This window comes from Oryzias melastigma, linkage group LG2, assembly GCF_002922805.2.
Source record: "Oryzias melastigma strain HK-1 linkage group LG2, ASM292280v2, whole genome shotgun sequence".
NCBI classification, from domain to species: domain Eukaryota; kingdom Metazoa; phylum Chordata; class Actinopteri; order Beloniformes; family Adrianichthyidae; genus Oryzias; species Oryzias melastigma.
The window spans coordinates 3,086,302-3,099,057 of record NC_050513.1 but is presented as its reverse complement, the minus strand read 5'-3'; the positions used below and the strand labels follow the sequence as shown (position 1 = coordinate 3,099,057).

The 12,756-nt window shown below is 41.2% G+C and overlaps 1 protein-coding gene across 7 annotated transcripts in view; it reads right to left on the bottom strand.

Annotated features, from left to right (window-relative positions):
* Window positions 1–12,756, bottom strand: part of LOC112160181 (mitogen-activated protein kinase kinase kinase kinase 4) — a 52,183-nt gene that overhangs the window by 33,008 nt on the left and 6,419 nt on the right. For all 7 annotated transcript variants that reach the window (XM_024294572.2, XM_024294575.2, XM_024294576.2 and 4 more), the window contains exon 3: window positions 2,719–2,775. In XM_024294572.2, coding sequence (XP_024150340.1) covers window positions 2,719–2,775 — 57 coding nt within the window. The remainder of the gene's footprint in view (window positions 1–2,718; window positions 2,776–12,756) is intronic.

Below are 12,756 nucleotides of genomic sequence, written 5' to 3'. Positions count from 1 at the left end.
AGGACCGCCCCCTCCAGGAAGAGTGTGCTCCACCCCCAGGCTAACACAAACAGGTTTTGTCCTAATTCCTCTCCAATCACTATATAGTGTGTTCACCTGTTTGAATCTATCCATCCATCCATTTTCTTGACCGCTTTGTCCCTTTCGGGGTCGCGGGGGTGCCGGAGCCTAACCCGGCTACTGAAGGGCGAAGGCGGGGTTCACCCTGGACAGGTCTCCAGTCTGTCTCAGGGCCTCAATCACACACACATTCACTCTCACATCCACACCTAGGGGCAATTTAGAGTCACCAATTAACCTATGAAGCATGTTTTTGGACGGTGGGAGGAAGCCGGAGTCCCCGGTGAAAACCCACGCATGCACGGGGAGAACATGCAAACTCCACACAGAAAGGTCCCAGCCGGGATTCGAACCGGGGCCTTCTCGCTGTGAGGCAAGAGCGCTAACCACTGCGCCACCGTGCAGCCCTATCTGTTTGAATCTACTAATTCCAAAATCGGGGGCTCTAGAAATTTACCAGCAGTCTTGGCGATGCTCAATAGGTTAGCGAATATATACCACAATGCATTGCGGTCAAACAATTTCAAACATATAACGTGTTTGAATGTAATACTTGAATAAACCATCCACATTTTCAATATCAGAGCTCAGTGGAGTCATAAATAAACATTGTGAAATGTTTGTATTTATTCAATTTTCCCTTTGTGAAATCCATGACATTATATCTGGCATTCAAAAAAACGAAAGTAGTGAGCTTGGTGTCTGAATTACCTTTAAAATCCAAGCACAATATAGTCACGCACTATATAGTTTTTAGTAGTTTAGGATTAGGGGGGAATTCGGACACAACCTTACCTCTTCGCGAATCTAGCGGTGATCAGCTAGCACCTAAGCAAATTTGGAGCTCTGACTAAGGGTATGCCAAAATATTGATATTGCGGTATATCGCGATATTTAGTCCTGCAATTGATTCTCGATGGGTTCTCACCAAGTATTGATCTTACTGTGTTTTGCATATAAAACACAATGGACTATACACATATATATAAATATATTTATATATATATACTGCTCACAAAAAAATAAAGGAACACTTTAAAGAAACACATTAGATCCATCAGATCTCAATATGAAGTTGGATATCTATACAAATAACGACAGGGCAGTGTCTTAGGAACAAAAGGATGTCAAGTCTTTTAATAAAAAATAATAAAAGTTTTCAGCATACAGAGGCTTTATTGTGTAGACACCATCAAATCAGAGTGAAATGAAGATGTGGCAGGTTAGTCCATTTTTTCCAAAACTTAATTTCTGCAACTCAAAATGTTTCTTGTGTGGCCCCCACCAGCTTGTATGCATGCTTGACAATGTTCTGGCATGCTCCTAATGAGACGACAGATGGTGTCTTGTGGCATTTCCTCCCAGATCTGTGTGAGGGCATCCCTGAGCTGTTGTACAGTCTGAGGAGCAACCTGGCGGCGCCTAATGGACCCAAACATAATGTCCTAGAGATGTTTAACCACATTGTAGGCAGCATAACGTTCTCCTTGTCTTCTCCAGACTCTTTCACGTCTATCACAGGTGCTCAGGGTGAACCTGCTCTCGTCTGTGAAAAGTACATGACGCCAGTGGTGGACTTGCCAATTTTGGTGTTCTCGAGCAAAGGCCAGTGGAGCTCCACGGTGCTGGGCAGTGAGCACAGGGCCCACTACAGGACGTCGGGCCCTCAGGCCACCTTCATGAAGTCTGTTCCTGATTGTTTGGGTAGAGACATTCACACCAGTGGCCCTCTGGAGGTCATTCTGTAGGGCACGAGCAGTGCTCAGCCTGTTCCGCCTTGCACAAAGGAGAAGGTATCGGTCCTGAGGGGTTGAGGACCTTCTACGGCCCTGTCCAGCTCTCCCAGAATAACCACCAGTCTCCTGAAATCTCCTCCATGTTCTGGAGATTGTGCTGGGAGACACATTAAACCTTCTTGCTGCAGCACGTGTGGATGTGCCATCCTGGAGAAGTTGGACAACCTGTGCAACTTCTGTAGAGTTAAGGAATCGCCTCATACTGCCAGTAGAGATAATTATCAAGCCAAAATCAGCACGAGTGGAAAACCAGTCAAAAAAGATCAAGAGGAGAAACTTGAAATGACCTCCACATGTAACACCAGTCCTGTTTTGAGGGTTTTCTAATTGTTGCCACTGAAGTGCACCTGTTGTTAATTCCATGAACACCAATACAGCTGAAATTGATTATCGAGGCCCTCAGGTGATTAACCAACCAGAAAATTATCAGACAGGTTTCATTCAATTCATACCAGGACCAATAAAAAAAGTGTTCCTTTAATTTTTGTGAGCAGTATATATATATGTATATATATATATCTTTTTGGAGCCACAGAGCATTCAAATTTGACAAATATATAACAAATATTTGACAAATTTGTGAAATATATTGCTATCGCCTAATATGATAAAAACCTATATCGTGATATAAATGATTCCATATCGCCTAACCCTAGTTGCACGTGAACGGAGTTCCTCATTTTTAGGCAAATTAGAGCTCAAATTAGTTCACGAAAGAGAGAAGAATCAGACTTTGATGCAAATGACACAAACCAGTCTGAAAGATGCAGACACTCGCAGCCCTGATACAGAGGCCCGACGACAGGTTCTGACCAAACCCTCAACAGTGACCCATGTCTATTCTGATAAACAGGAGCCTTACTTCAGTGACATCCATAACTTTGATGGCAGCCAGCTGTCCAGTCTTGACATGTCGCCCCTGTAATGAAAAACAACAAAAAATGCATGAGATCCGAGTTTGTAGTGATTTTAAGTTATGCCGAAACACACATTTGTACATTGTGTTTTTGAAAAATGAAATAACTGAAACATGTGGTACTTTTCTGTTCAGTTAAAACACAGAAAAACTCCTTAAATTGTTTTATTTAGTTGCATCTATCGACCGATCCAATGAGGATTACTTGTGAGTATTTGAATATCCAGCATTCCCAGACTCCTTTGCTCTGCTATCACAGTGCTGCCACTCCTTGCATAAACAAAAGACAGAAATAGAGGCCTCTCTACCCCCCCACTCCCCTTCTGTGAGAGGAGATAACACATGGGACATTTTTTGGGGGGCTGGATAAGTTGGGCATTCCCCGTCCTTTCTGTGTCAACATGACATCAACGCTGTATCCGAGCCGTTCCCGAGCACGTGGGGTTGGAGGGCGGGGACAGACCTGCTACATCAGCATTGTCATCTCAGTCGGCGCATTCCACAGTCGAATGAAACCGTGTGGACTTTGACGGTCAACCGTATGTGGGCTTAAGGGGGGGCCTCTTCACAACCACTTTCATTCACATGACTTTGATCACAACCACAAAAAAGGATCTGAAATGAACCAATGGAGCGCCGGCTGAAGAAGAACCCGGATGACCAATCATCTTGGTACCACTGAGTGGCATCACCCATAGAAAATCATTTACTTCCAGGTCCGAACAAATTAACTCAATTCAGTAGCCTTTTTTTTGCGCTAAAGACACTGGCATGACGGAGCCAAACTACATCAGTAAGCGAGTCACTCCACGTTTCTATGGCAACCACTCTCACCAATCAAGACTGGAATATTGGAAGTCCGCTTGAAAGAGGGCTACACAAAGTCTGCCAATCAAAAACTTTGAATGTTGGAGGTGGGGCCAGCAGGATCCGCCTACTTTTTTGAGTCATGTGATTGGTCAGCTTATAACTTCAATAACTTGAACTATAGAAAAAAATATTTAAAAAATGAGACAATCAAGAACAGTGTCTTCAAGTATCAGATCAAGAATGGTTATTCTGACCAATAGAATTGCTATATTTCTCTACATTTCTCTATTGAAGTCTATGGGATTTTGCCTTCTTGGAACCAGCAGGTACTTCCTGTTTGGAACGTGAGGGGGGAGGGGACCACTCAGTCCAGTTCTTATATACGGTTAATGGTATCAATCAGCTAATTAGCATTTGTGATATCTCGTTAACAGAGATAAAATAATTTTCCAGACTCTTAATTTGAGTTTAAGTCCACAAAAGAAAAAACATTTAAAAAAGTTTTTGTGAAAGTAACTTGAAAAGCTGTAGACAAACACTACTTTGAAAAGTAAATTTGAGCTTTAAACACACAAGAATGACTGAGTAGTTAGTGAGGATGGCGGCACTTTCTCTGGGAAAAGGTCAAATCTAAATCTGAACTCTGGCACTCAGGTGTGTATCAGTCCGCAAAGAAAAAGAGTCCCAGATCATAATATTATACTACACAAAACAGATATATTAAGCTATAAGTGATGAGCAAACTGAGCATGTCCAGACTAGTTAGGATGAAATAAGTCAGCTAACAAATGAACTAAACTAGTCAGGCTATTTCATCCTCATTAAAAATAGGAGGGTGTATTTTTACAGCATCCTTCATCATGTTAGCTGGTAACTTAATACAAGAATAGGAAAACTGAAATGAGCTAAAACACAACAAAAGAAACCCGAGCGTCTGCAGCAGCGACGTCGGAAAAGGTGGAAATTTGTTCCTGTTTGACATCAGAGCTTGAAATATTTATGGGCGCTGGTAGCTCCACTTTTTCCCAGAGTCTCCACATGCGGTTAAAGCCTCCGGCTTATCTCACAGAAGGAAAAAAAACTGATGTTGAGTAACAAGACATGACAGGAGAGCCTGGTTTACATTTAAGATGGAATATGTTAGATTTTATCATTTATTTTTATGCTTGAGAACACCAGAAACCCCACTTAGAATGTGAAATACATGTGAACGGGTTATCGATTTAGGGTTTTAAAAAACACTTATCAAACGGATGTTTGATTTCCTGTTAGAATATTGCAGAATATTCTAACAGGAATGACGTCACCCTGGTCTTAAACCAAACCGAAGGGAATTTATGAGGATAATAAAACTGTAAAGACTGTGGAATTGAGTTCTGTCAGTGATAATTAAAATAAATGAAGGCATTTCTGTTTCACAAAGTTTAATTTTTACCACAATTCTGAAAATCTCCTCCTGTAATTTGGTTCTGATCTGCTCTAGTGTCTGAGACTTTGCTGCCGTCAGAGAAATAAGCTCCTAAATCTTTGCTCAACGTTTCTGTTTCAATAAAGTTTGCTTACCCACAGAGATACAGGCATTTCAATCAAAGAAAAGTGAACATTTCGATGCTCTCAAGTCCCACTCTGATCACCTACTGATCTATTGATCGTTTAATCATGATGATGTCATTATTAGCTAAAGTCAACAAATCTGTGTCGTTGTCTGGGACACATTTTCTCTGGAGCATCAGGAGTTCATGAGAAATTGAGTTGTGGGCAGGACTGTTGGTGTGGGCCAACCCCTTCCTGTCGCTGAGAGCTCTTTGTCTACACGCTCTACCGCTAGCTTCCGGCTACAGCTGGAGCTGTCCCGCCTCGCAGTGTCGAGCCAGATTCCAGCTCAGACGAGGAAGACAAAGACGTCTACAAATGGATGCATCAAAATGGGGCGGGGCAAGGAGATTGTGGCCCCGCCCACAGTATTTTGAATAGAAAAATACTTAGAAACGCAAATTTAATCTTAATTTCCTTTATTTTTCCAGAATATTTTTTTTTTCTTTATCATCAGTAAATGTTCACAAGAACCTGTTAAAAACACAAAAAAACATTTTTAATTTGAGCGGTTCTTTAGTTGGGGTGTGTATTAGCAAGAGTCTGGCGATATGTATCTCGATACACGTCACAATACGATATGTATCACAATATTTCCCAAGACAGTACCACAGAGATTTTTTTATTTATTATAACTTCATCTGAACATGAATACACCTTTTACATATATAATTGTCGAATATATTTTATAAAAGAATCATAACAATAGCTCTGCAACTGTATCTCATATACAAGTTGCTTTAACCGAGCAAATTCCTGCTGCTTTTCCTTACGTAATTTAAGAAATAGTTTTTCAACATTTGACGTTGTCTGATTTTCACAACAAAGTATTTCACAGCATAGGAACAAAAAAAACTCAAAGATTAAATCTGTCTTAACCGTTTTATCTCCATGGTTGAAAAAATTAAAGGCCGCGTGTTTCCAACACTACTCAATGTGGCCAAACCGGTATTTTTAAAACGGTTCAGGTGCTTTCTTGAAACATTTAAGTGTGATGATGAAGCAGTATGACACAATGAAGGAAAGCAACGGAATGTTCCTGTTTTCCGTCTCCAGCTGGATGGAGGGCTCATGCCCCAGGAGGAGGACTTTAACAGTGTAATCAGAAATGAAAAGTCTGCTAGTGCTAACTAGGGATGTCCCGATCCGATCACGTGGTTGATGACTCGATTGAAATTGGACCTTGTTGTCGGATATTTCATTTGTTCTTGTTATGATCAGCACTTTATATTTCAATCGTATTATTCTGGAGAAATACTCCAGTAGAAAGCTGCATGTCATGAACAGATCACAAAATGTTATTCTGGAAAACGCAGCAGAAAACAGCAGCAGCTCAAGCAGAAGACTGATGAAAACAATAAAGCTAGCTAGCCGATCACGGTCTCAGACTTCTGGGATCAATAACTCTTTTAAAAACGCTTTAAACTGACAGCAGGTGCTATAGCGCGATTGCCACCTAGTGGCCAAACTGAAACGCCCTCCATTAGAGGCAGAACAATTGTTGGACAATGGAAGGATCCATGTCACATTTTATGCTAGTGATGGGCGATATGACACTAAATATTGTGTGGGTGATAGAAAAGTGTCTACTGGTACATTTCTATAGTTTATAACCTAATTTGATCAATTACTATGCCAAAAATATAATTAAATAGTCCGAACTTCATTAGTGTGTACACAAAAAGGTATGTAAGTGAAAATAAAGACAAATTAAAAATAGATTCTTCACAAAGAAACTCCTCCTTGTTGTTTTGCAACGTAAAGCTGCTTCACGTTCTTTGATTCACACGAGAGTTTTACGACAGGCTTTACATTACTTAACAGGAGTGCAGAACGATGGAAGGCTTGAAGTTGTTTCCCCACAGGTGAAACAAACAGACCCACCGATGCAGGCAGCCCAAGAAGAAACACTTTCAGCAAAAGAGGGGTAGGTCTGTGATTTGGCGGCATTTTGGATTCAAGACGTTCAACAATGAGCAGAAGATAGAAATATGTAAATTATGGTAAGATAAGAGATAATATGAGATAATCCAAGCTGGCTGTAACAAGTATCTGAACTCTCGGATTGTCACCACCTGCTCCCCAAAATTTGAGTATGAATATTTGTGACGTTCAAGATCACTGATTCACAGTCTTTATAAATAAAGTAGAATGTGGTCAAACATCATGTAATAAAATATTGATTGCTCTGAAATACAGAATAATGCTGGATTTTAATTTATGACCTAAAACAAAGCAGAATGAGCTTTAGTTGTCACAGGAAGTAAACTAATCTTCAAATTAAAGTGTCAGTGAAGTATCCTGATTTTAAAGTAAAACTAGCGAGAGCTTTTTTTAATAACTGAAAATATACTTTATTGTTTTATATCGTGATATATATTGTTGTTGTGACATATATAATCATTTATATTGTGATATACATGTTTTCCCATATCACCCAGCACTACTGTATGCTATTAACGATCTCATTATTAGTTCTCCATTACATTTTACAGAATGTAAACTGTATCAGATGAATATGAAAATATCCAAAACATACATATATAGATTATTAATGCATTTCTAAACAAATGTGTCGAACTAAAATTGAATTGAATCAAATTGAGTGGATCGAAAGAATAAAAAAAAAATGGTATCAAATCAATTCTAGAAATTACTGTCGATACCCAGACCAGGTTCTGGTGAGATTCTGTTGTTTTGGTGCAGTTGAGCTGCTCAAAGCGGCTCAGTGTGCTGTGCTGCCAACTAGTGGTCAGGGGTTTAAGTGGAAAACAAAAGTAGGATATAGAACAATAAAAAATGAAATATCGCCTTGGCAACATTTTAAATCGATATTGTTTTACCAATTGTATCCCAATATTTGACTGAATCGATATTTTCTTACACCCCTAGTTTTTACGCTCCCCTCTGGCTCTGAATGATCTAAACTTTTGACAGAAAGTTTTTTCTTAATTAACGCTAAGAACCCCCCACATATTTATCTTTGAACTGCAGTCCACACATCTGCAAAGCTTCTTCGTGATTTACGGAGCGTCTAATAACCATGTTGATCAGCAGGAACAAATCCATCTTGAAATCAGTGACGTCCAGCACAGCCAAGATGTGGGATTGGCTTCACGTTTGAGACAAAAACGGGCCTGAACGGCCATTGCTGCTGCTTCTGTGACAGTGGAAAATGTTTTCAACTTAATTTTATTAATTTTTTTCCCACTTCGTGGGACTCTCATTCAAAGAGCTTGAACTGAAACAGCTGTTCATATCAACTCAGAGATGTTGCAGGGCTTGTCACACCTCTGAATTATTGTGTTTTAATTATTTTGAAATAAGACTTCCTTTCATAGATAAGGTACAGCTCAGCTCCAAATAGAGACTTCAAAGATCATCCTTCCAGGAGGTTCCAACGTTGACACACATCCCAACTTAAAAAAAGAAAAGTGGAGTTCAAGTTTTACCCTAAATGGTCCGTTTGTCATGTCTCCTACAAGGAGGAAAAGAAAAATGATGCTTTATATCTAGTCTCGCTGTGAAACCAGATCAAGAAAGCCTCCAGCTTGGTCCTGAGGAACCCAACGAAGCCGCCAGCTGGGCGTAGCACTGAGGGGGGGGTTATCTAAGGCACCGAGTTATCACTCAGCCCTCCCTGGCTTCCATCACAGCCTCTTAACCGCGGCCAGATGTGCTCCTGGCCTCTCTCCAGCTCAGCACTAAAGCGCTAAATGACTTACTGCCTTAAGACCCGCAGACATTAACTTAAAAATCTACCCCTAAAAGAAAAGGCTCTCCACCAGAAATCTCACTCAGCGCGCCGAAGATAAGACTGCTCTTAAGGCGAGCTGCTGATATGACGGGTTCGCAGAAAAACACGGTTCCTATCGATTTGCGGAGCCAGTTCGCATTGTTACACGCTCTCCAGACTCATCCAGTCTTGTAATGGAGGCGTATTAAAAGATTTACAGATTAAAGTTGGGAAACAGGGCAGATTTGCACCTTGCAGCGAGAACTATTGTTAGTGGCTATAAAACCACAGCGGACGACGTGGGAGTGTTTTTTCACTAAACACGTTTCCACACAGCCTGCACCGTAAACTTGCTGCCTTCATTAAAGACCGATCACTCTCGGCAGACGTTCTTTGTGCAGCGGTGCCAAAGTGGGCTCAAAGTGAGCGAACAACGGCGCTCCAGAACAAGCAGGGACCGTGTCATTAGTCCACACAGTGGGATGCTGGAGCATTTGAGATGGGAATCAGCACCTCCACGTTTGAGGCCGCGGTTCCCGGCTGGAAAAAGCTGGAGTGACTCACGCCACCAGACGGAGGAGTTGAGGAGTCTCAGAACTCCATTTGCAAATGAGATCATCTGACGGACCTTGAGCTGCTCTACTGTGGTTAAACGGATAAGGTCATGAACTCAACCGCAGCTATTCCTGAGAAAAGGATGAGGAGGGACACCTGGTGAGAATGTCCCCCGTACGTCCATCTCCAACAACCAGGAGGTTGCTAATGTTATTTCCTGGCTAGACTAGTCCGTGTGTTATCTTATGGGGTCTAGATGACCCTTGCCTTAGAGTGACGAGTTATCCACCCATCAGAAATCGTGTATCGTGAAAGTATTCTAAGGCTAGTTCAAGTTGCTCTCACTATGGTGATGATAGTACCAATTACCCCCCCCTGTATTGTAAGCCATCGAAGTAAGGTGCGTTGACCATTTCCAGCTGCGCCTCAGTTGACTTTGAACTCTATGTGTGTATTTCTGTTGTATGTCCTATCTTGTGCATGTTGTACATGTCAGTGAGAGCTGTGCATACAACAATAAATGAATCTGGAATGTCATATCCCACACTCTAGTTCTCAGTGAAGCCCGAGTGCTGGCCCCTGTTGCCTCGTTTCCACTGAGCGGTCCAGACCGGACAGGAATTTTAAACGTTTTTATTACAAAATGGCGCGTGATACGCAAGCGCCCTTTAGGATGCCCACACAAACTACACTCCGATTGTCTAATTTTTGTATTTCTAGCGCTACTTTCACACCTCGGCTACTTCCATTGAAAACTCTATGTAAACACAAGTTTGGGGATCCACATTTAAAACTCTCGCTTTCATGGATCGTCGCCACACACATTCTTAAGTCCGGTTTTTGGTTCTATACAAAAGACCCATCCACTGAATGCAGATTGAAAGTTCAATGACTGAAACTTTGACCAATCAGGGACTCCGATTTTGTAGTGACCATAGAGCGTTTATATGAACTGGACATAGCAAGTGTTGAGGTCCCCCATAGGAAATGCCCTGGTCCTCACAAAATCAGGCCAGAGTGTTCGCCATCACTTCCTGAAACGTCAACAGTTATAATGCAAACAATTACCACCCCTAAACAGCGATTAGTCCGAGTTGATCTGAGTCACGTTTTTAGAGAAAGTGCTGTCACCAATCATGAGTTAGCTTGTTCCGGCTTGTTTAAAGTCCACACCCCTCCCACTGAAGCTGGATTGGGGGAATCTGTCAATCAAACGTTGGAGGTGGGGCCAGCGGGAGCCACTGAGGCATCTGATTTAACATTTTATAACCTGAAAAACTGGCAATAAAGAAAAAATATCTTTAAAAAAAATAAGATTAGAAAGAAAATCTTAAGAATTATACTGCAGAGCAAGAATGTTATTCTGACAAATAAAATAACTAAGAAATAACTGTCTATTTCTCAATGGAAGTCTATGGGACTTTGACTTCTTGGAACCAAAAAACTTAAAAAAAAAAACTTAAGTTAGCCAAAACAGCTAGTATGCAGCTAAAATATTAGCTTAACTCCAAATTAGCCTAAAAACCTTAAAAAAATCCAAAAATAATTCAAAAAGCTAGCATAATGCAAATATAACTTATAACTTTACTGCACTCTGACTCCATATAATATAAAGTAACGACTAATCGACTAATAAATTAGTCGATTAGTTGACTAATTGTGGCGGCCCTACTTCCAACTGCAAGTACATGTGCTAGTATTAGGAAGCGACCGTCCGGATGTAAACGCCATGTGCTATAATGTGCTTCTTTGCACAGGCATCACAAGCCCGATGCGAATTTAGCATAACAGTCAGGCTTCACGCAAGAAGCATGCACTTGTCACGTGAACAGCATTATCGAGTTCCTTATGTAGTCCACATGATTTGAAGAAAAGGAAAAATCTGTACGACGCACCTGTGACTCCCCTACTTCACCCTTACTAAACCATGAATGTTATATGAACATTCACGACGACCCGTCACCCGCAGCGTCTATACAAAAAGCACTTTCGCTGAACAGCCTCCACAAGCGGACTACGATCTTCATTTTCCCTGCGGACCACCTGCTTGCATTGCACAAGTTTGCCTGTATCCACCAATAGAGGCACCTGGGACTATACAAAAACAACTGGAGGAGGTGGCTTTAGACTGTTGACCCCTGAACCTGGGTAAGATCTAAATAATTGATGGACAGAAGGGGAGTTCAACTAGAGATTACTCTCCATTTCAGGACTTGTTTCCTTTCCGATAAGCTGACCAGCATGCTCTGAATAAATCCAGAGGATAGGAATAGTCGCAGCAGCACGTGACACGGACGGCCGTGCCTCGGCCCCCTGCCTCTCTGGGCTTTTCTACTTGATGCTGCCGCTGGACGCTGACCCAATTCTCACAGAGTACGACCCAAGAGACGCTGGGATGGAAGCGGCGCAGACAGAGACGAGGAGAGCAGGCAGAGCTGTGTCAGCATAATCCCACCAGAAAAAAAAAGAGTGGGAGCTTCAAAAGACGAGGGAGACTTTGAAACCTGAAGATGCGACCTATCGATCGCAGGGCAGCAGCTGGGAAGGATTAAACGGCGATGGTAGTGTTTCTCAACCCAACTTCCCTACTGACTTTTTCACTCATTCATTTGCTTGAAAAAGAAGGGATTCTTTCTGGAATTAAGTTAGACGGGGATGTTCTATCTGTCCCTTCAAATTAGTGCTGCCATAAACGATTATTTTAATAGGCAACTAATCACTGATTATTTTTCCCGATTAGTCGACTAATGGGGTCACAAACTGGATGTAAAGCACACATCTTAACCATCATTAGCTTTAAACTAAAAACTAGATGTATAGCATTATCTGCAATAAGCTAGTGTGAATGCCGTAAGTTGAATTTGGCCGCTGAAGATGTTGTGCTGGTAGCTGAAGATGCTGAAATTGATAGCGAAAAATGCTGAAGCTGATAGCAGAAATCGCTGAAGTGACCGGTCAGGAAACCAGCTAAAATATTAGTTAGCCAAATTAGCCAAATACACTGAAAAAAACCTAAGTTAGCCAAAATTGCTAGCATGTAGCAGCTAAACTCCAAAATAGCCTGAAAAACTGAAAAAATCCTAAATTAGCCTAAATAGCTAGCATGTAGCTGAAATATTAACTCAACTATAAATTAGCATAAAAATGGAAAAATATCCTAAATTAGCCAAAATAGTTAGCATGTAGCTGAAATATTAACTCAACTATAAATTAGCATAAAAAATGGAAAAATATCCTAAATTAGCCAAAATAGCTAGCATGTAGCTGGAATATTAAACTCCAAATTAGCC